The sequence below is a fragment of the Mandrillus leucophaeus genome, unplaced genomic scaffold, assembly GCF_000951045.1.
Source record: "Mandrillus leucophaeus isolate KB7577 unplaced genomic scaffold, Mleu.le_1.0 Scaffold1, whole genome shotgun sequence".
Classification (NCBI taxonomy): Eukaryota; Metazoa; Chordata; class Mammalia; order Primates; family Cercopithecidae; genus Mandrillus; species Mandrillus leucophaeus.
The window spans coordinates 14735596-14758540 of NW_012098097.1; the positions used below are offsets into that span (position 1 = coordinate 14735596).

Here is a 22945-nt window from a genome sequence, read left to right on the forward strand (position 1 = left end):
AAAAAAAAAGAAAAAGATGTATTGAATTGTGTTCTGATTACAGAAGTAATATGACTTTTTTCTTCTCTCAGTTGGAAAGTTTCAAAACTTGATTCTATCCAGAGGCTGGCTTACAAGGCTGTAGGGGATGTGAGCTCTCAGACGCTAGTGCTGGGTGGGTGCAGTACTCCCTTTGCTTAGGGCAATTAAGCAGTAACTGTCAGAATTAGAAATGGGTATACCTGCAAAGCCAGCAATCCTGCTAGGAGGCGTATATTCTTAGAAACCACTAATATAGTTTCCATGAAATGATCATGCCCAGAGATGTCCATGATAACATGATTTGTAATGGGAAAAAGTTGAAAAGAAATGACTTAGTAGGAGAGTTAATTTAAAATGATAAATCCATGTGATAGAATACTATACAGCCATTAAAATTCTTTAAGTTGTATCTTTCTATGAGGACTTGGTTGGATGTCCTTGATCCACAAGGTAAAATAATCAGATTGTACAAAATGCTTGCACAAGCTCTGTGCTTCTGTAGACTGGAACAAGCATGGGAGGAGCTTGGCTAGTTACACAGCAGGCTGGCCACACAGTGACTTCTAGAAGGTGAGGTTGGAGCCAGGCAAGAGGACTATTCTTTTTTTCATCATCTACTTCTGGGTGATGTGAATTTTTTAGAAAGAACAGTTATTGGTTTTGCAATTTAAAACAGACTAAAATACCATTTTTAACTATAAAAAGCTTTAAGAGTTGATACGCTGTTGGGAGGCCTCATGTACACAGCCGGGTTGATTTCCCACAGCCCTTAAAGCTACAGCGGGGATTTCCATTCGGCCACTCCCCAGAGCATCCGCGGCTGGAGGGTGGATGCGGAACCTGCGCTGCCCGTCATCAGATCTGCGGCTGTGCAGCTGGGGTTTCCGTGCACCATTAGAAACTCAGACAGTGAAGAAGTGACTTGAGATGGCCACAGTCCCCACGCAGGGTTCCCTCCCACCACTGGGGTTGCTCTGTGTGCACGGCTGCAGTCTCGCTTTTCCCGCTATGCGATGAACATTGAGCGTCCTGTCATACGTTCTCCAACAAAAATGACTTTTTCTGTTTTGCTTTGTTTTGTTTTGTTTTTTCCCCTCTGAGAATGACACTGTGTGACATTCTTTATACAAACCTGTCGCAGGCAGAGCCTGAGAAGTTCCCTTGTGCCATCTTCAACGCAGCTCTTCCCCAGCACGTCCCCAGCCCATCCCCGGCGCATCCCCGGCGCATCCCCGGCCCATCCCCGGCCCATCCCCGGCGCATCCCCGACTCATCCCCCGCTCATCCCCGGCCCATCCTCGGCTCATCCCCAGCTCATCCCCGGCTCGTCCCCAGCCCATCCCCAGCTCATCCGCAGCTCATCCCCGGCTCATCCTCAGCTCATCCCAGCTCATCCCCAGCTCATCCCCAGCTCATCCTCAGCTCATCCTCAGCTCATCCCCAGCTCATCCTCAGCTCATCCCAGCTCCTCCCCAGCTCCTCCCCAGCTCCTCCCCAGCTCAGCTCATCCCAGCTCATCCCCAGCTCATCCCAGCTCCCAGCTCATCCCAACTCCTCCTCAGCTCATCCCCAGCTCATCCCAACTCCTCCTCAGCTCATCCCCAGCTCATCCCAGCTCATCCTCAGCTCATCCACTTCAGTCTGCTGTGGGCTTCACCCGCCTCAGGAGGACAGCTGGCTCCACCCCAGCTGCAGCTTCTAAAACGGGTGCTTCCTGTTCTTTCCTGGAAAGTTCAGAAGGAAAACAAATGGATAGGTCGATTCCCCTCCAAGAAGACCAGAATAGAATGAGTCGTTGGTTTTGGATGGAAGCTGCATGAAGAACGCACTTGGTGGGTGGAAGTGGGAGACGTAGCTTCTCTGACTTTGTTTCCACTCGGCCACCACCAGCTGGACTCTGGTGCTCACAGTCTCCGAAGCGGCAGGACGGCTTCCTCTGGCAGCCAGGGCAGGGACCGTGTGGTGCCACTCTGCTCACCTTGCTCCACGCTTGACCGTAGTGCCAGCACCTGTCTGGTAAACGACTGCTGAGTGTTAAACAGTCAGGGGTCAGGTTTATCAGCCGAGTCAGACAGTCTTGTTTTAGAGAACATTGTGATTATTCAGTATTGTTTAAATTAAATACATAGTTATTCTAACCATTCGTTCTTAGAGAGTTTTATCCTGGTTTTGCTTGGCTGCACGTGCAGAGGGTCCTGTGGGCAGTTCCTTCAGCCTCAAGTGTGTGGGAAGCATTGCTCTGGCAAAAGCCCCAGCCGGGTTCCACCTCCGCATGTAGACAGCTGGAAGAAGCACCACTCCCACCTTGGAAATAAGCAAAGGGCAGAAAAACTATAAAATTCTGACTTTTCCTGAACCCATCAGAGAACTGGGGTGGCAGGGAAGTGAGTTGCCCAGCAGGGAAGGGAAGAGGTGCCTCCAAGGAGAGCTGGGCCGTGAGCGCCAGTTCCCTCCAGCAGAGCAGAAGGGGCCGGCGGGGAGAAACACTCACCTGAAATTGGCAGTGGACTGTGCAAGACTGAACGTGGAGCAGTGGAGAATCTCAAACCTTCAGGAGCCACAGGCTGCACAGGCCATGCACGTCCACAGGGCCGTCACCCGGAAGATTGGCCGTCACGAGAAGAGCACCCTCAGAGGTGTGGGCCTGCAGCAGGCTCTCCTGTCCTGCCCCCCACAGAACATAACCTGCAGTTCCTGATGAAAGGCAGCAAACCCTGTCGCCCCCAGAGCACAGGCAGAGACCCACTGCCACAGAAGAACAGCAAAGGAAAACCTTCCGTCTCCAGCAGGGCAAGGACCTGCCACGTGTGGCACACTGCAAGGAGCAGGGCAGAGTCACTGAGAAGGCGCCGCCCCAAGACCCAGAGACACAGGCCCTGCCTCAGTCAGAGTCTGGGCCAGAGCAACAGAGAGCCCTTCAGACCCCTCCACCAGGCCAGCAGGCTCCAGGCAGCAGGCACAACCGTTGAGCTCTGGCAGAGGCACAAGGGCATAGAGAGAGAAGCCCCCTAAGGTGCAGACACACAAGGAAAGCCAAAACCAAGGGGTGGTGGGGTGGGAACCCTGGCAAAAACCCTCCGGAAACCCAGACCCTGCTCAAGCACAAGGTAGCGTGAGAGGAATCTGAAGCTGGCCATGTGCTGAGTGTCACCATAGCAACAGTAAAATCCAAGCCCATTTCAGTGCCTCGCTGGATTGACTGAACTCGCTAACAGTCTAGTAATAGAGGCATAGCCATTTCCAGGCATGCGTATGTGTATGTATATGTACCTTAGTCTCTGGTATTCTGCACATGAAGTCTGGAATTCATTCAAAAATTAGGAGAGGCTGGGCATGGTGGCTCACACCAGTAATCCCAGCACTTTGGAAGGCCAAGACAAGAGGATCACTTAGCCGAGACGTTCAAGACCAGCCTGGGCAACACAGCAAGACCCCATGTCTACTAAAAAGAACAAAGGAAAATTATGAGATACCCCAAAAATATAAGACAAACACACCCGCCGTCAAGAGACAAAGCAGAGAAAGACTCAAGGGCAACCCAGATGTTGGAACTATTAGAGATGGAGTGGAAATAACCAAGATTAATGTGACCTAAAGGCATTAATGGCAAAGGCAGACCATATATGTGAACAGTTGAGGGATTCCAGCAGAGAGCTGGAGACTAAGAGTCAAGTGAAAGCCTCCCCGGAGGCTTATCTGTGACCTCAAACAGCCGAGGAAAAAAATCAGTGAATTTAAAGACAGGTCTATAGAAAGTACCCATAATGAAACACAAAGATTACAAAAAGCGGGAAAAAAACAAACAGGATCGCAGATCATCTGAGAGATTCAGGACAATACAAAAGAGTCCAACATCTAACCACCAATCCAGCAAAGATCCCAAAGCATGATATATACAGACACACACACACATGCACGTGCACACACACATATACACACACAGCCGGACATATCGTATCTCAGCCACCACAAACCAAAGATAAAGATAAAACCTTGAAGACGTCTGGAGCAGGACACATGACTTACAGGGGAACAAGGACAAGAATCACCACAGATTTCTCATTAGAAATGCTGTAAGACAGAGATAGTCCGGTAATATCTTTAAAGTGCTGAAAGAAACAAACTGCAACCTAGAATTCTGTACACACAAAAATATCTTCCCCAAAAGAAGGTAACAAGACAAACATATCCTCTCTTGCCACTTCTCTTCAACACTGTGCTGGAAATTATAGCCAGGGAAGTTAGGCAAGCAAAAGAAATAAAACACATCATATTGGAAAGAAGAATAAGCCATCTCTATTCACAGATGACATGATCCTGAATATTGAAAGTCATTCGAAATCCAGTTTAATAAAGTATCAGAACTTAAAACCCAATGCAGCAGTGTTGTACCCCCAAGCTCAATATCCAGTAACCGTTTGGATCAGATTCCCCTACACTAGTAATGAAAACCCTAAAAATGCAATCAAGAAAACAGTTTCATTTACAGTCATAGCAAAAATAATAAAATGCTTAGGAATAAACTTAGCAAAAGAAATGTAAGATTTGCACTGAAACATTATTGAACGATACTAAAGAAGAGTTAAATAAAGGGAAAGAAATCACACATTCATCGGTCAGAAGACTTAACATGAAGTTGGCAGAACTCCCCAAATAGCTCTACAGATTCAGCACCATCAGCACCATCCCTGGCAGGCCTTTTTGCAAAAATTGACAAGCTGATACTAAAATTTGTATTGCAACGTGAGGGAACCAGAATAACACAAAAGAAAAATATTGTAAAAGACAAACAAATTAAACAACTCATGCTTCCTGATTTCAAAACGTACTACATAACTGCACTAATGAAGACACTGACATTGGCTTAAGAGCAGACATACAGGTCAATGGATTTGAACTGAGAGCCCAGAAATATACCTTCCATCACTGCTTTATGCCTATAAACTCTACAATTTAGATGAGATAGACAAATTCCTTGGAAGAGGTTACTACCAAATGTCATTCGATAACAAAGAGATAACCTGAATAGTTCCTGTCTATTCAAGAAAATGAAGTTTTCTTGTTTTGTTTTGTTTTGTTTGAGATGGGGTGTCATTCTGTTGCCCAAGCTGGGGTTCGGCAGTGCAATACCTTCCATCACTACTTTGTGTCCATAAACTCTAAAATTTAGATGAAATAGACAAATTCCTTGGAAGAGATTACTACCAAACGTCATTCAATAACAAAGAGATAACCTGAATAGTTCCTATCTATTCAAGAAAATGAAGTTTTCTTGTTTCGTTTGAGATGGGGTCTCATTCTGTTACCCAGGTTGGGGTGCAGTAGTACAATCATTGCTCATTGCAACCTCGATCTCCTGGACTCCAGCGACCTTCCCACCTCTTCCTCCCCAGTAGCTGGGACTGTAGGCACGCACCACCAGACACAGCTAATTTTGAAATTGTTTACAGAGATGGGGTCTCACTGTGTTGCTCAGACCGGTCTCAAACTTCTGGGCTCAAGCAGTGGTCCCACCTCAGCCTCCCAAAGTGCTGGGATTATGGACGTGAGCCACTGCATCTAGCGAAGAAAATGAGTTTTTAACTAAAAGCTTTCAACACAGAAAACTTCTGACCCAGATCGTGTCACTGGCAACTGTACCAAACCTTTCAGGAAGAAATAATACCACTTCTGCGCAACCTGTCACGGAAAATTAAAGAGTGAACACTTCCCAACTCAGTATATGAAGGCAGCATCTTTCTGTATCAAAACCAAAGATATCACAAGAATAAAAAGCACAGATTCCCAAGTCCTCAGCATCGTATTAACGAGCTCCAGTTAGGCACAGTGGCTCATGCCTGTAATCCCAGCACTTTAGGAGGCCAAGGCAAGGAGGATTGCTTGAGCCCAAGAGTTCAAGACCAACCTGGGCAACAGTGCAAGACCCTGTCTCAAAAAAAAAAAAAAAAAAAAAGGCATTATACAAAAATCAGTTGTATTTCCATATGAGCAATTGGACATTGAAATTTAACATCAATACTGTTCAAAATAGCACCAAAATACATGAAATACTTAAGTATGAATATTTTTTCAAAATATGTGAAAGATCCGTATTCTAGAAAATATAAAACACTGATGAAAGAAAGCAAAAGACCTAAGTAAATGGAGAGCATGCTCCTGGTGTAGAAGACTCAATAATATTAAGATTCCAGTTCTCCCTAAATTGATACATAGATCGTTGCAACCCCAATCAAAATCCCAATAGGATTTTTTTGGTAAAAATCAACAAGCTTATTCTAAAATTTGTGGGGAAAAGCAAACTAAAATAACCAGAACAATTTTGAACTAGAAGAACAAAGTTAGAAGTCTCACACTATCTTATTTCAAGACTTGCTATAAAAAAGTAACCAAGATGGTGTGGGATTGGTGAAATGTTAGACGCATAGATCAATGGAACAGAATAGAGAGCCCAGAAATTGATCTACACAAATACGTTCAATTGATTTTCAACAAAGATGCAAAAACCAATTCAATGGAGAAAAGATACTCTTTTCAACAATTGGTACTGGAGCAATTAACATCCATTTGCCAAAAAAAAAAAAAGAAGAACCTGATCCATACCTCACACCTTATACAACAATTAACTCAGAGTGAATCATAGCCTAAGTGTGAAACCTAAAACTATAAAACTTCTAGAAGGAAACAAAAAAATATATTTCTGACCTTGGGTTAGGCAATGACTTATTTAATAAGATGCAAAAAGCACAAGTCTAAAAAGAAAAAAATGGTAAGTTGGGCTTCATCAAAATTAAAAACTGCTTTTTTTTTTTTTTTTGAGACAGAGTCTTGCTCTGTCACCCAGGCTGGAACGCAGTGGCGTGATCTTGGCTCACTGCAAGCTCTGCCTCCCGGGTTCACGCCATTCTCCTGCCTCAGCCTCCCGAGTAGCTGGGACTACAGGCGCCCATCACCACACCCAGCTAATTTTTTTTTTTGTATTTTTAGTAGAGACGGGATTTCACCATGTTAGCCAGGATGGTCTGGATCTCCTGCCCTCGTGATCCGCCCGCCTTGGCCTCCCAAAGTGCTGGGATTACAGGCGTGAGCCACCGCGCCCGGCCAAAAACTGCTTTTTAAAGACAGTTAAGAAAATGAAAAGACAAGTCACAGACTGAGAGAAAATTATAAACACGTAAGATAAAGATCTTGTGGCTGTTACACATAAAGAACACTCAAAATTCCATAATAGGGAAATAAGCAACCCAATTAAAAAACAATGGCAGAAGATTTGCACAGAAACCTCACCAAAGAAGATATACAGGTTGCAAATAAGGACATGGAACGATGCTCATTGTTAAGGATCTTAATCACGGGAAAGTACAGACCCCTGCAGTGAGATCCCGCTACACACCTGTTAGAATGTCTCGGATCTTGAAATCTACCAAGTGCTGGCAAAGGACACAGAGCATCTGAAGAAAACCCTCATTCTTGGCTACTGCAACTACAAGACACTACAGACACCTTGGAAAAGTTTGTCGGTTTCTTACAAAGTTAAACATACACCTGCCATACAACCCAACCATTCTACTCCTGGATATTCACCAAGAGAGGTGAAAACATGTTCATTCAGAAACCTGTATGTGAGTATTTATAGTGACTGTATTCATAGTTACCAAAAGCTGGAAACAACCCAAGTTTCCTTCACCTGGTAAAGAGGGAAGCTGATGTAACCATGTAATGAAAGACTCATCAGAAAAAAATGTGAACTATTGATAAATGCAGTGGCACAGATGAATCTCAAGTATATCATGCTAAATGGAAGAAGCTGCTCAAAAGACCACATCCCGTGCGATCCATTTATATAACGTTCCAGGAAAGGAAAACTGTACGGAACTGTTCTATATCTTGATTTAGGGGTGGTCATATGACCGTAAACATTTGTCAGAACTCCGCCTGTACCTAAAGAGGGTGAAATTCACTGTACGTAATGACATCTCCATCAACCTCATGTTACGGGGAGAAGAGACTGTTTTCCCTCTTGTGCTGAAGTCACATGAAAGATGATGTAAATGCATGTTTTGGAGTGAACGCGCGCAGCAGGCTCCCAGCTTCGTCCAGAGCTTCTCCCTGCTCCATAGCTTGGCGATTTGTGGTAACGCAAAGGCTGTGTCCTTGGATGTAATGCACACGAGACATTGGCAGAATCAAATCAGCTCTGTTGCCTGTGGACTCACGACGCACACCACGACCTCCTCCTCCTCCACCTCCTCTGCTGCCTCTGTTCACGAAGGGGGACTTCATTGTTCAGTGGGGAGGGGGATAGTTTGTTGCTAAACAGTGGGGGAAATAATGAGAAGCGTCAGGGGGAAAAGCACATCACAGAGGCAAATTTGCCCTTACTTCATGTCATCAGGCTAAGTGGGTGGAGAGGGAGGGAGCTCAGAGCGTAAGCGTTTAATGTGTTAGCAATCTTTCCCCGTGGGTTCCTCTCCCCTTTTGCCTTCACCCAAGTCTTTCTCAATCTTGATAGTCATGTACCTGTTTTGAATTTTATCCCCTGCACCCTGAACTTTCTAAATTCAGAGAGATTGAAAATAAGACTCAGCCCTAGGGCTCCCAGATTCCACAGATAAGGATTTACCCCAAAACTGCCCCAAACTGCTGCTTTCCCGTAAGTCTTCTGGGGACCCTCTAATCTCCCTTTGTTCCTGAGCCCCAGGTTTTTCTTTGCAACAGGAAAGGAGCTGTGTTTCATTGGCTTTCAGCTGACGCTTCTGTGGGAGGCTTCAGAATCTTAATTGGTTTCTGTCTGAGTGGAAGCCAAGAGGTGTGAGGAACAGGAGTGTCAAGATCCTCATCATGTAACAGGATCAGCGGCACCCACAGCCTCCAGGAGCTCTGTTTACAGGGAGGCTCAGCCTGCACTCGGCCTGGGCCCTTGTTTACTGAAAAGCTTTTATTCAGCCTGAAGAGAAACAGGTGGAGAGGAGGTGACAGGCCGATGATGAAGAGCTGCAGTGTCATTTGCTGCCTCTGTGCTGAGCGGCGGTCACATCCTGGCTTCCCAGGGAGGGTGCCCGCATCTTCCACGGCATCTCTGCCCTCCCCTGGCCTCTCCATCCACCACTCTCCCTCCTGCCTCACACCACACCTCCCCTTCTGCTGGTCCTGTGACCCTCGTGCTCATAGCTGGTTGTCCTGACACAGACACTGGGGGTGGTTTCAGAACCGAGTTCCCGTTCAGAAAGTCTCCTCCCAGCCCCGCAAGGGCTGTAAGGGAAGGCTGTGGGCTCTCTCCTTGAGCTCAGACTAGGGAAGTGGCAGCCACCTACCTCTAGAGGCAGAGCTCCTGGGCTGGGAGAGGGCCCTTGCAGTGCCATGGCAACAGGAGAAATGCCAGTCCACCTGAAACCCCTCAGCTCCTGTCTCCAGGCGTCCTGGTGCCCCTCCCTGTTCTGGCACGGGCCCCCTCTCGACCTTGCAGTCTTCGTCTCTGTTGTCTTCGAAACTGAGGCTCTGAAGCTGCCCCGTGTCTGCCCCCAGTGTCTGGATTCTTTGCCCGAGCTCAGACCCGGGGCCACAGAGTGCCGGGCCAAGGACCTGGAATTCCCATCGGGTTCCTCTCCCTTCCCGCTGGAAAGTGCCTTTTAGACTCTTCCTCTAGTTTATTCCCAGAGAAGCCCGAGTCTCATTGAAGTGCAATATCGCTGTTCCTGCGCAGCTTTGAGTCTTTCGGCCGTGGGTCTTTTCTTGTTACTGGTCTAGGTTACTGGTCATTTGTCACTTCTTTTCTAATAAGCTCAGGATTGTCATAAAGTGAAGCCGGTTGTTAAGAATCCACAATCTATCCCGTTTGCCATTGTGGGGTTATTTCTAAACCAGAAAATGTGCGGAGGGAGCCATTTGACACCTTTTGTGGTTATCGTTTCCGGGTTTGGATGTCTTTTTTGCTGTGTTGTGGCTGCTTTGTCAAGTGTGGTTTTTGACTTTTAAGAAGAAAAAGAAGGAAGCAGAGCAGTAAAATGCTAGGAACTGAGCCATAGCCATCCGTGAGCACAGGGTCAGACGCAAGGTTTGGGGTTGGCCTGTTTCTGTTCTGTCATCAGAGCTGACACAAAGCATTGGAGGAGGAGACACAAAGAATGCTGTGTAAACATCTGCACGTAATAACCACCTGCAATGACCGCCTAAAACTCCACATGGAGAAACCATTTTCTTGCCACATTTACGTGCAGGGACACAAACATGGCCACGCGCCATAGTCTTTATTCCCATTTCTTCTATCAGAGAAAGCGACTTTTTAATAACTAATGCAGGCTTTTTCCTTTGTCGAGACGGAGTTGTTTTTAGCCAAAAGGAACTAGGGTTCTTATCTTGTTTATTTCATTTCTTTTGTATTTTGGGTCTTCACAAGTCTTAGTTTCTTAGCAAGGAACAGACTCAGCCAGATTGGCTGAACGGTCAATGTATGCTTAAGGAAATGCATCCGTGTTACACAGACAAGTGGCCATCCTGCTGCGTAAAGTCGATTAAATCCTAGTTAGTATTTGCCAAGTATGGACCTCTCCTAGACGCTGAACGTGCACACCCCAACCCACATGTGCCTGCACACAGACACATGCATGCACACGCACACGCACACATGCACACGCACACACAGGCATGCACACGCAGGTCCTGAAGCGAGGACCTTTGCTCAGGGAAGAGAGGACAGCAGCATGTCCGGCGTCTGCAAATTTCAAGTGAAAATTAACTTGGTCTTTCTGAAGCTATCTTGTTAGGGAAGGGCACTAAAGTTCTCACGAGTTAGTTTAACCCCAGCCAGACTTGCAGCTCAGCACCCTCCTAGCTCTTCTACCGTCGGGAGCCCAGGGACACCCCCTCTGCTGCCCAGGAAGGTCCCGCACCTTCTCAGGGCCCGGCCTAGCCTCTCGTGAGGCTTCTTCCTCCCGTCTCGTAACCTCCCTCATCCTCCAGCCAGCTGCCTGCTTCCCTTTGGCATCAGAGAGAGAATAAAGGCAGTGTCTCCTCACGCGCACCTGCCTCCTGATTGTGTTTTCAGTGTTTGAAGTGGCACTTGGGTGCCCCCCTGCCCTGCTGCTCGGTGCTGACCTCAGTACCCCCCATTCCCTGAAGAGGCATTTCCCAAGGCCCTGCTTCCCATCAACCTGTCAGCCTCACCTACAGGCCACTCACTCAGGGGTCTCAGAGCCCCCACACTAGCGAACACAGGTGTGGAGAGCGCCTCTCCCAGCTCCGGGGAGGGGACCAGTGATGTGTTTTGTAGCAGATGTAGGACCTACCAACAGCCCGTGCCTCGGGTGCGCCGCCAGACGAGAAGCCCAGAGCCTTCAGCCTTTGAGAAAGAGGTGCCTTTATCTGAAAATAACCACAGCCAAGCCCTCCATGTCCACAGGAGCTGCGTCCGCAGATGCAACCAATTTTGGATCAAAAAACAAATTTAAATAACAAAAATAAATTTAATACAACAAAACCCAATCCAAATTTTGAAAATACAGCATAGCAGCTATTTACACAGCATTGACGCTGTATCAGGTATGGTGAGCAAGCTAGCTCAGGTTTGAGGTGTGCCGTATCGGGTATGGTGAACAAGCTAGCGAGGGTTTGAGGTGTGCCGGAGGACACGTGCTGCTTGTACGCGGGTGCCACACCCTTTCACATAGGGGACTGAGCCACACAGGTTTTGCTCTCCGAGGGGTACTGGAACCCGTCCCCCACTGACACCGAGAGACGACCCTGTTTCATCACTGGGCTTAACTGGGTGTTTTCTGTTGTTGAAGATCCCGGAAGAGCACGACCTGGAGAGTCAGATCCGCAAGGAGCGGGAGTGGCGGTTCCTGCGAAACAGCCGCGTCAGGAGGCAGGCCCAGCAAGTCATCCAGAAGGGTAAGGGCACCCACCAGCCAGCCAGGAGCTCATTCCGGGGGTGGGGGCTGGGGGAGGGCCCCCCGTGAGCAGGCCCCCCGCAGTCCACGCACAACCTTCTCCAGCCATCCACTGTCCACAACAGACCCGCCCCCTGCACCCCATCTCCCTTGCAGATAAGCACATCAAGGCTGGTGGAGGCGAAGCTGCTGCCACTCAAGGTTCTGCAGCCCAGAGTGGGGGGCGGGGCCGGGTGGGAGCCCAGCCACCGCCTGGGAAGAGGGCTGTCCCAGGACCCTGCCTCTTCCCCCTGCAAGGGCAGCCCCTAGCCCGCAGGATTAGCAGCACAGGTGGAACTCATGGAAGCGGAACTTTGCACGTTGATATTTCCGGAAGGGAAGGCCTCTGAGAGCCCACATCTCCCCACCCGGACGGGTGTCTTTGTGCCAGGCCCTGCAGATGGCGTGTCCTTCCCCGGAAACAGAAAGTGAAAATGCCAGGCCCTGGTTTCCTCAGCTGTGGCCTCCACCTTGTCCCTGAAATTGTGGCTAGCTCTATCACCCAACACTTCGGTCATGATTTTCCTAAACCTTCTCCCGGATTTGCCACCAGATGCCAAATGCCCGCTTCGCCTGCCTCACCGTGTGCTCTCCCAGCTGCACGCAGAGTGGAGGGGCAGGGAGCAGCCCGGGAGGCGCCGTGTGTGCTGCCACAGACAGCAGAGGGGGCTCCTTGTGGAAGGGATCTGGGCTGCAGGCGACCCCGGTCGCAGAGACTTTGGGGAGCAGGGAGGCCCTGAGAGTCAACACAGCAATGAGGGTGTCAGGCAACCCCATCCCAGAGACCCTGGCCTCTCCCCAGAATCCAGGAGGGTACAGAGGCCCAGGCCCAGCCCTGTGGCCCCACTGAGGACACTGAGGGCACAGAGCAGCCGTGGTGTCTCCGCATTCCTCCCCTGCCCCCGCGGCCATGGGCTCCCACCACTGAGCCAGCTCTGGCTGGGGGACCTCAAACTGCCGCCAACCAAATCAGCCCCATCAAGAATCAAGGACTCTGACCCCAGTGTGCGGGTTTATTGTTCTGACTTTGCGTCTGTGTCCTGTAAAAGTCTGAAGATTATTTTGGGTTACTTTCTGAAGTTGGGGTTGGTGACCCGTAAGACAGATACCGTCCCTCCTGCCAAAGCTGAGGGACCTGCGCACTCTGTCCAGGCCCTGCCTGCAGGCAGCACGGGCGCCGTGAGCTCGTCCTCAGCGAGCATGCCTCGGCCCAGCTCACACCTCCGCTCTGCTGAGCACCGAAGAGACTGCTGACTTCTGGTACCAGCGACATCTCTGAAGCATGTTCCCATACAGCTCTCCCTGCAAAGGCCTGGGGTTCGTCTCGCATTAACACAGACGGTGGCTGTTGTGCCGAAAGCTAATTGTGGTTGTTTGTAGCCCTCTGTGTATCTGAAGAGCTGGCGGCAGACCAGGTTTAAACCTCCCGTGTTGCGATCCAGTGCATGCCGCGCCAGCAGCCGCCACTGAACCTTGCAGCCAGGGTGGCCTTCTCCAGCAGAGAAAACAGACGACCCTGCTGGATGAGCCGCCTCCGGGTGGCGGTGACAGGAGGCCGTTTTCCTGGAGGTTAGCAGTTTTCTAGGACCCCCCCAGCCTGCTAGCTGGGATGGCCAGCACTCGGGGGCTGCCTGCCGCCTGAGACAGGCTTGGGAGCTGAGTCTGGCTCACACAGTTCAACATCGGAAGATGAGCTGGCCCCTGACGGCCAAGGTGATGCTCTGGCCTGGAGCCTGTGGTCAGAAACGAGCAGGGCATGAAACAGGGCTGGCATTCAAGACCCAAAACAGGTTTCTAGACAAAAAAAAAAAGAGTATCTTTGTGAAGCAGAATTGAGAGTTCTCTTTGTGAAAAAAGGGAGAGAGATTGTCCAGACACACAAAGGAGAAGCTGCGAGCCGCTGGAGACACCAGCAAATGAGGCCTGAAGACACAGGGGACGGTGCCAGCAGGCATAGCTCCGGGAGCCGCTGAGGCGTGAGGCCGCGCCCTCCTCCCTGTCCTCGGAATTCGGATTCAGTGCAGGTGTTTATTTTCATTTAACAGCCGACTGTGTGCTGGGAAAGACGTGAGCATTAAGAAAAAGGAGAAACTGATGCCTGTGGATGGACGAGAACCAGAGAAGTCGGCGTTGCCCAGGAGGCAGGATTGGGAAAGCCTGTGCCACACAGGCCCCTGCACAGCTCTTCAGCCTTCTCCTGGGCGACATTCACGACCTTGGCCGTCACACACTGATTTTCAAACGTACCGAACGCACATGCTGGGTGGGGTTTCCCTTTGTCTTTCAGTGCTTAGATTATGCCTAAACTCCATCCAAATATCCCTGCAGCTGCGAATGGAGGGACCATAGGGTAACACAGTGTTGCTGCCACACCAAAGGCTTTGGGCCTGCCCGCCTCTGTGAGTGCGGACCCTCCTTATATAACCTGGCATTCCTTTCCTTTCCGTGGTTCCGGGCGTTTGCTGTTTAAGGACTGAAGCTGGGGACTGACAGTGTTGGAAACAGAGTAGCTCACTGAGGTGCCGTGCACACACCAAGCATCAGCGAGACTTCAGCCCGCAGACGCCGCGGCCCTGGTGCCACCTGGACAGTGCCAGGCACAAGCGGAGGGGCTGTCAGCTGCTGGGGATGGGTGGCCTTGGCTGTGCTTAAGCCCAGCTCAGAGTGGCCTGCAGCAGAGTGCCCAAGTCACACGGCTTTGACCTTGTGCCCCGAGGGTAGGCTCCTTCTGTTGTAGGACTTTTTCGTTCAGCTAAAAACAGGGTCCTTGTCACACAACTATGAAAAATTAGGCTCCCAGACATTTTGAAGGGTGAGAAGGACAGGGTTTATTGGGCGAGAAGGAAAAGACCGTAAATAGGGCCTCCCTGCAAAGCCGGAGTCCTGCTGGTGCTCTTCCCGCCTCAGATTGGATCCTAGGTTCTACCCCGAATTGGGAGAGCCGGGCTCCTCTCTCTGCAAAGGGCACCAACTTCTATGGCTCCCCACTGTTGTCCCAGTGTGCAGGCCGGTGGAAGTTTCTCTGGGGACCACTTTATACTTGGCAGTGTCACTTCCTGCCAGAGCACAAGCCCACCACTCCCCACAAGGAAGACTTGAGGCCGGCGCGGTCCTCCGGGTCACGCGGTCCTCCGGGTCACTCGGTCCTCCGGGTCACGCGGTCCTCCGGGTCACGCGGTCCTCCGGGCCAGACCACAAGTTCAGGTGAGGACATGGTTAGTAAGAGCCAGGTGGCTTCGCTCTGCACCACCTGGAGCTGTGTCTCCGGCTGAGGAAGGCTTGGGGGTCCCCAAGACACCCTCCTGGTTGCCCAGAGGCCACGCAGGTGACCACAGCCAAGGCCAGGAGGCAGCCCGGCTTGTGTCCCTGGCACTGCAACAGACAATCAGGCTTGTGCACCCACAGACCCCCCGCTGCCCTTTCAGTCACCAAGATGTGTTGGATCCATCTTGACGCCCTCTGCATTTTTAGCTTCCTTTTATGGTTCCTTCTAGAACAAACTCTTTCAGAGTCACAAGCGATTTACTTCCTAGTGCTCGTGTTCGGGGCCCTGGTGGTGAAGTCCACGTTCCCCTCTTCCGTTAAATCTGTGATTTTGTAATAGATCCCTCAATCAAGGAATTTCAGAGCTGTCATCTTTCTAGACTGAAAGACCCCCAGACTTTGGCTGTAGTGTGGATCCTGGTGGTCACACTCGTGTCTCCTCCTTAAGCCTGTTACGAATCAGAGCCCTACCCAGCTTATTCTGAAACCTTCAGCCCTTTCTTCACATAATCCGACCCAAATAATTCATACGAACCTGACCACTGCTGACAAGCATCGGCCGAATGCTTCCGCGTATCCAGCTCGGCATCAGGAGCTTTGGGGGTTCTGAGCAAAGGCATGGACCCTGCGGCCAGGGCCCTGGGCCCTCACTCTGGGGACTCAGTGGCTGCCGTCGCCCGAGAGCCCAGACGTGCCTGCCCCTCAGCAGGTGGTCAGGCCCCTCCCTTCAGTCCCTGCTTTTCTTCTGCTTCCTTTGTGCGTCTCCACGTCCACAAGGTATTGTTGACCATGATGAGATACATTGTGAATATTTATTGTAAATTAAGACTGGCTTGCTGGGCATGGTAGCTCACGCCTGTAATCCCAGCACTTTGAGAGGCCAAGGTGGGTGGATCACTTGATGTCAGGAGTTCGAGACCAGCCTGGCCAACATGGCAAAACCCTATCTCTACTAAAAATACAAAAATTAGCTGGGCATGGTGGTGGGTACCTATAATCCCAGCTACTCAGGAGGCTGAAGCAGGAGAATCACTTGAACCTGGGAGGCAGAGGTTGCAGTGAGCCAAGATCTCGCCACTGCACTCCAGCCTGGGCGACAGAGCAAGACTCTATCTCAAAAAAAAAAAAAAAAAAAAAAAGACTGGCTGGAAGTATGCCTGTAATCTCAACACTTAGGGAGGCCGATGCAGGAGGATCGCTTGAGCCCAGGAATTTGAGACTACCCCAGGCAACCTAGTAAGACTCTGTCTCAACAAAAAAAAAAGCAGCCAGGTGTGGTGGCACACGCCTATACCCCCAGCTACGTGCAGTTGAGGCGGGGGGATCGCTTAAGCAGGAGGTGGAAGCTGCAGTGAGCCTTGATCGCACCACTGTACTCCAGCCGGGGCTACAGAACAGGACTCTGTCTTTAAAAAATAAAAAAAAAAGTCTGGGTGCGGTGGCTCAAGCCTGTAATCCCAGCACTTTGGGAGGCCAAGACGGGTGGATCACGAGGTCAGGAGATCAAGACCATCCTGGCTAACACGGTGAAACCCCGTCTCTACTAAAAATACAAAAAACTAGCCGGGCGAGGTGGCGAGCGCCTGTAGTCCCAGCTACTCGGGAGGCTGAGGCAGGAGAATGGCGTGAACCCGGGAGGCGGAGCTTGCAGTGAGCCGAGATCCGGCCACCGTACTCCAGCCTGGGGGACAGAGCGAGACTCCGTCTCAAAAATTAAAAAATAAAAAAAAAGAGGGAAAGACGCTGGCTCCTGGATCCACTCTTTCGTGTTTCTTTTGACAGGCATTACGAGATTGGACGACCAAATATTTCTGAACAGGAACCCCGGCGTCCCCTCTGTGGTGAAATTCCACCCCTTCACGCCGTGCATCGCCGTCGCCGACAAGGACAGCATCTGGTATGCACCGTGCTTGTCGGACCTCCCTTCTGGCTGACCGGCAGCCCCAGCGATGCCCTGTTCACCCCGATCACCACTCCTCTTCCTTGAAAAGCCGATGCCAGACACTCACCCCGAGGCCCTTAGCACTGTTTCCCGAGAGACGCCCCCACTCACCTTCTCCTCGTTGACCGAGCCCCGCCCACACCTGCCCCGGGCCTGGCTCTGTCCTTGTCACTGAAAGACAGTCCAGAGTCCTGCCTGGAGGTCACGGGGGAGTGGCAGGGGCTCCCCGATCCCACTTGTAATAGAGGTGTACACAGGGGGCCCGGCTTGCTGCCCTGCCTGCAGAAGCAAGTATGTGATAGACAAGCAGTGAGAAGACGCTAGGTGCCCCAGGAGAGAAGCGAGTTTAACCCACAGCAAGTATCGCCCTTACGTGATGGAGAGAGGACCCGCTTCATCGGGGAGGACAGTGGGAGGGTTCCCTTTAGAGTTTAGAGTTTGTAAAATCCCTGTGGTTCGCACCTCCATTTCTTTCTCCTCTCTTTTTAAAAATTGTGGTAAAACATACATAGCCTAAAATCTGCCATTTTAACCGTTTTGAGTGCACAGCCAGTGGCATGAAGTGTATTCACATTGTTATGCGACCATCACCCCCACTGGTCTCCAGAACCTTCTCATTGCACAAAACTGAAACTTGGTCCCCATCAGACACCAGCTCCCCCATTCCTGCATCCACCTGAGCCAGTGTTCTACCTTCTGTCTCTCTGAAGTGGCGCATGCTGGGAGCCTCAACCAGTGCAGTCACCCGGGATTTGGCCCTTTGTGCCTGGCTTATTGGACTCAACGTAGTGTCTTCAAGATTCCTCCAGGCTATAGCACGTCAGAATTTCCTTTTCCTGGCTGAGTAATATTCCACTGTGTGGACGGACGGACCACACTTTGTCTCATTGCTCATCTGTTCGTGGACACCTGGGCAGCTTCCACCTTTTGGCTATCGTGAATAACGCTGCTGTGAACATTGGTGTACAAGTATCTGTTCAAGTCCCGGCTTTCTGTTTTTTGGGGATACGCCCGGAGTGGAATTGCTGGACCATATGGTGATGCTCTGTTTAATTTTCGGAGGAACCACCAGGCTGTTTTCCACAGGAAATCCTCTTCCTTTCCACCCACACAGCCTGTGGCTCCGATTTCTCACATCCTTGCCAGCACCATTATTCTCTCTTTGTTTATTTGTTTGGAGACAGGGTCTCGCTTTGTTGTCCAGGCTGGTCTTGAGCTCCCAGGCTCCAACAGTCCTCCTGCCTCAGGCTCCCAAGTAGCTAGGACGACAGGTGTGAGCCACCGTGCCCAGCTGTAGCGTGTGGTTTTTTGATAGCAGCCATCCCGGTGGGTTTCCGGAGGTATCTCACTGTCATTTGGGTTTGCAGTTTCCTAATGACTTTTTTATTCCTCTCTTCTTCCCTTAAGCTTTTGGGACTGGGAGAAAGGGGAGAAACTGGACTATTTCCACAATGGGAACCCTCGGTACACAAGGGTCACTGCCATGGAGTATCTGAACGGCCAGGACTGCTCACTCCTGCTGACGGCCACAGGTGAGCAGGCTTTGCACAGCCGAGATCGGAACCTGGAGTCTGGAGGAGTGGCGGGGAGGGCGTGCAATCCTGAAATGTGTTTGCACATCTGTCTTACAGAGAGCCCTGCTCATTCAGAAGTGGGAGGTATATGAGGGAAGGGCTTCAGCAGCACAGACAGGAAAGTAAAGATGACCCTGTGCTTCAGGGTTCCAGGGACTTTTCTCATCTCGGTCCTCTGGCCCTTCCAGCACCAGGAATAGCCTCTGTCCTTAAACCCCTGTGAGAGATCGGGTGGGTCCCACGTGACACCCGAGAATCAGGGAGGATGCCCCAAGCCACAACACGTGCCAGGTCCTCCCCGGCCGGTCTCCTGGCGTCGCTGGCTCATTTGCCAGTTGCTGTCCCCGCCGGGAGCTGGCACTCACCCTCCTCCAGTCCCGTCCTGTGCCCGAAAGGACATCGTTGACCGTCATGGTCACTGACCAGTGGTTCATTGCCATAGTGGGTCTCGCTCTGGTTTTGGTTTTCTTGGGTTTTGAGGGGGTTTTTTTTTGGAGGGGGTCTGAAATGTCTTAGTTTCACTCTCACTTTGGAACAATCGTTTCCACGTCAGTTACCCCACGTTGACAGTCGTTTTCCTTTAGCGCTTTGAAAACATGCATCCATTGCCTGTCACTGATGAGAAGTCACTGTCAGTCACACGGTACTTCCTGTAGAGATTGGAGAGCACTGGGTGGGAGGCAGGCGGGAGAGGCCAGCACGGCTGAGAGAAGCGAAGGCAGACGCCCAGATCCCACCCAGCCTGTCCCTGTCGGCTCCAGCCCCTGGACACCCGAGCCTCTGAGAGTGTCGAGTTGGTTGTATTGGCGAGTGTGCAGCCCTCAGCGTGGTTGTGGGCTCTTGGTGAGGGGCGCGGCCATGGGGACATGTCCTCCTGCAGCGCCTCCTCCGAGCACTGCCACCTCAGGACCAAGTAGCATCAACCCATGTCAAAAGCCCGTCCTTGTCCCTGTAGCTGTCAGATGTGACCGGGAGGAGATGTATAGTTGGGGCGGAGGGGGCAAGGGACCAGCCAGGCTCAGCCCACGGTTTCAGAGAGGCCATTGTGACCATCTGCGAGCACCAGAGGGAGAGGGCAGTTCCTTGGCTGAGAGAGCGGGCATTGGAGCCGGGCCGGGGTCCTTTACAGGGCGGGCTCCGGACAGCAGGAGAAGGCCTCGGGCTCCAGAACTGGGAGCGTGTGCTGTGTGGGGTGGAGAGCGGAGAGCGGGACAGGCAGGCGGGTGGAGGCGAGGCCGTTGTCCACCAGGCCAGTCAGCTTGGGGCTTGAAGAGCACCTGAGGGCCACGCAGGAGGGCCTGGCAAGGCCAGGGGGCGGGGTTCCCGGAAGGCTCAGAGGACCCACGTGCTTTCCCCACACCCAAGCTGACCTCCCTGCGCATCTGCTGGAGGACACAGAGGGCCGTTTGCTCCATTCTAAGCCCCTAAGAGCAGGGCACGGCGTCCATGCCCGCGTCTTAGGCGGAGAGTCCGGACGTCTGCATTGTCCCTTCAAGTCAAGGCTGCTTTCTTTGTGGAGCACAGAGAGGAACGGGGCGGAGGGTGCGGGTGTCCTCTGTGAAGCTGGCCTTTCGTTCTGCTTCCTGGCACAGGCTGGCTCACCAGAGGGTAAACCGCAGCCCCCCCCCGCCCAACCAAGCTTTGCCCGCCTGCCTCCCCACCAGGGAACCTGAGGCCCTAGAGCTAGAGGGAGGAAGGGGCAGCGCCAGGTCCCAGGGCAGCCAGACCTCACTCGGAGTTGAGCTCTGTGGCCAGGGTGGGACAGGATTGTGGTCTCCCATCCCCCAGGCTGCGGCGACTCCTCCTGGCTCACCCAGCTGTGGGTCTGAGGGCAGAGTCGAGTCGGCGGGCACCCGGAGATCTGGAACCATGGGTAGCAAGTCAAGCTGCCCGCCCAGAGTCACTGCAGCACGTCTACCAGGAAGGCCTCTTACCCCACACACACAGCACAGGCCAGGCCAGCGCCGGGCCTGGTTCCCATCCTTCCCTCTCTCCCTCCTCAGACGATGGTGCCATCAGGGTCTGGAAGAATTTTGCTGATTTGGAAAAGAACCCAGAGATGGTGACCGCGTGGCAGGGGCTCTCGGACATGCTGCCAACAACGCGAGGTGGGTCCGCCCTGCTCTTCCCCGGAGCAGAATGTGCTCCCAGGGCTGCAGGCACACTCAAAGCTCCAGGGCCCTTCTGGGGCTGTCTCTACACAGGCTGCTCCACCTCAGAGTCCCCAGAATCCTAAAGCAGCAGCTCCCCACCAATGTCCCTGAAAGCATGTGAGCCCCAGGGCCCTGAGTGCACTGCCTGGCTGGAGTCCCAACCCTGGGCATGGTCAGCCACTCGTGGGTGCCCCTATCCCCAACCTTCATCCTTGGCTTGCAGACATGTGCTGCTTGGGACAGTATCACTGCTGGCAGGGCCTAAAGGACCTGCATCACGCGCTCTTTGGGCCCAAATTTAACTCCTCCTTGGTCGGTGCACATGGCCACCTCGGGCCTCATGCACTCACTGGCCTGCCCAGGCTGCTGGGACGGAGTGGCTGCAGTGTCGGCTCTGGTACAGTTCTGCGTGTTGCCTGCACCGCTGCATGGCCTGGACGAGGGCCGGGGCACGGCCCGCAGGTCGTTCTGGAAGGACTCAGGCGGAGTTAGGAGGCTCCCAGGGTGAAGCTTTGGGGTCTGGATTTCCAGAGGCCCCTCCGCAGCGCCAGGCATTCGCCTCTAGGAGTCATCGCCCTTCAGCAGATCCTGCAGCCCTTGGCGATGCCCAGAGTGAACGGTGACCCCGCCGGCCCCTCTGCCGGCTCCTGCTGGTTTGTGATTTCTGTGTCTTTGTCTGTAGCCCGTGGCTGTGGCCTTACGCCTTGTGGTCAGCCGTCCGTGTGGGGCCTGCCTGGTTCTGCCCTAGGTCACATGGCTCTGTCTCTGCCCTTCTGTCCAAGCGCCTGTCCCAGGAGATGCCAACCCTCACGTGCCTCAGGGGACACCATGGGGACAGCTCCAGGGTGGACATTTCCTGGAATGTTGGATTTTTTTTTTAATGTAGCCGTGTTCTTAAGATTCATCCAGCAGAATAAACCATCCACACCCCGCACTCCACGGAGGCCCTTTCTTGTTGCTTCTGTCCTGATCTCCGGGCTCTGCTTCCCCCGTGAGGCAGCCCTCTTCTGGGGTATGACAGCTTCCCTGGGACAGGGCAGGAGAGGTGAGCCCCAGCCCGGGGCCCTGGTCCGGGAGGGGTCCCGGGAGACAGCCGGACGGCCAGCCTGGGGGTCAGACCACTCACTGGCCACTGTGTGCGTCTCCGAAAGACCAAGTTTGGTGACACTGGTCATTTGCTAGAGAGGAAAGATCACGGGGGTCGCTCAGAGGCAGTGGTGCCATGGAAGGAGCTGGGCTTCAGCACGGGAGCGCCTGGCTGAGCCCTGGCTCTGCCTTGCCCTTTCTCTTGTTGGCTTTTGTGAAAATTTCCCACCCTGTCCAAGGCTCGGACCTGCCAGAAATGCAGTGCTGGAAGGATGCACCCGCGGGCTGGCCCTGGGGTCCCTGAGAACCCCCTAGGAGCATCCACACATCCACACCTGGGCCACGCTGCTGGGGACTAGACTTGCAGCCTGTGCCGTCCCACGGGCTCTCAGTCTGTCCGGGTCAGGACAGCGGAACCCAACTTACAGATCAGGAAGCAGCCCTGAGGAGAAGTGGCCTTCTCAGCCCAGATCCCCCAGTGCTTCCTTCGGAGCAGGAGCCTGTGCTGTGCTTCATGGGTCTTGGGGTCAGAGAATGAGGCTCTCACCACAGGCGAAGGCAGCAGAGGCGTCTCGCCAGGCATAAGAGCTCCAGGCCCCAGTCCCCGAAGGCTGTGTCAGTTGTGGGCCGGGGCCACCAGGCACAGCTCTGGGCTCCCTGAGGTCACACACGGGCCCTCACTCCCAGCTCCCAACGGAGGAGCAGGGCTGCAAGTTGAAAGCCTGTGATCCACCATGGCTTGTGCTTCTGACCTGCTGGGATATTTTTTCCTGCCTAAATTCAGGTGTATCACAGTAGAGGGACTACACTTCCTTTTTTGTTTGTTTTTGTTTGTGTTTATGTTTATATTTGAGATGGGGTCTTGCTCTCACTGCATCCTCAACTACCTGGGCTCAAGCGATCATCCCACCTCAGCCTCCCGAGTAGCTGGTTCACAGGCGCCACCACCACAACCGCTAGTCTTTTTTTTTTTTTTTTTTT

At 52.2% G+C, this 22945-nt stretch overlaps 1 protein-coding gene across 1 annotated transcript in view; it reads left to right on the top strand.

Annotated features, from left to right (window-relative positions):
- Positions 1-22945, top strand: part of RPTOR (regulatory associated protein of MTOR, complex 1) — a 448104-nt gene that overhangs the window by 413606 nt on the left and 11553 nt on the right. The window contains exons 25-28 of the mRNA XM_011967646.1: positions 11802-11907; positions 16992-17106; positions 18559-18683; positions 20729-20833. Coding sequence (XP_011823036.1) covers positions 11802-11907; positions 16992-17106; positions 18559-18683; positions 20729-20833 — 451 coding nt within the window. The remainder of the gene's footprint in view (positions 1-11801; positions 11908-16991; positions 17107-18558; positions 18684-20728; positions 20834-22945) is intronic.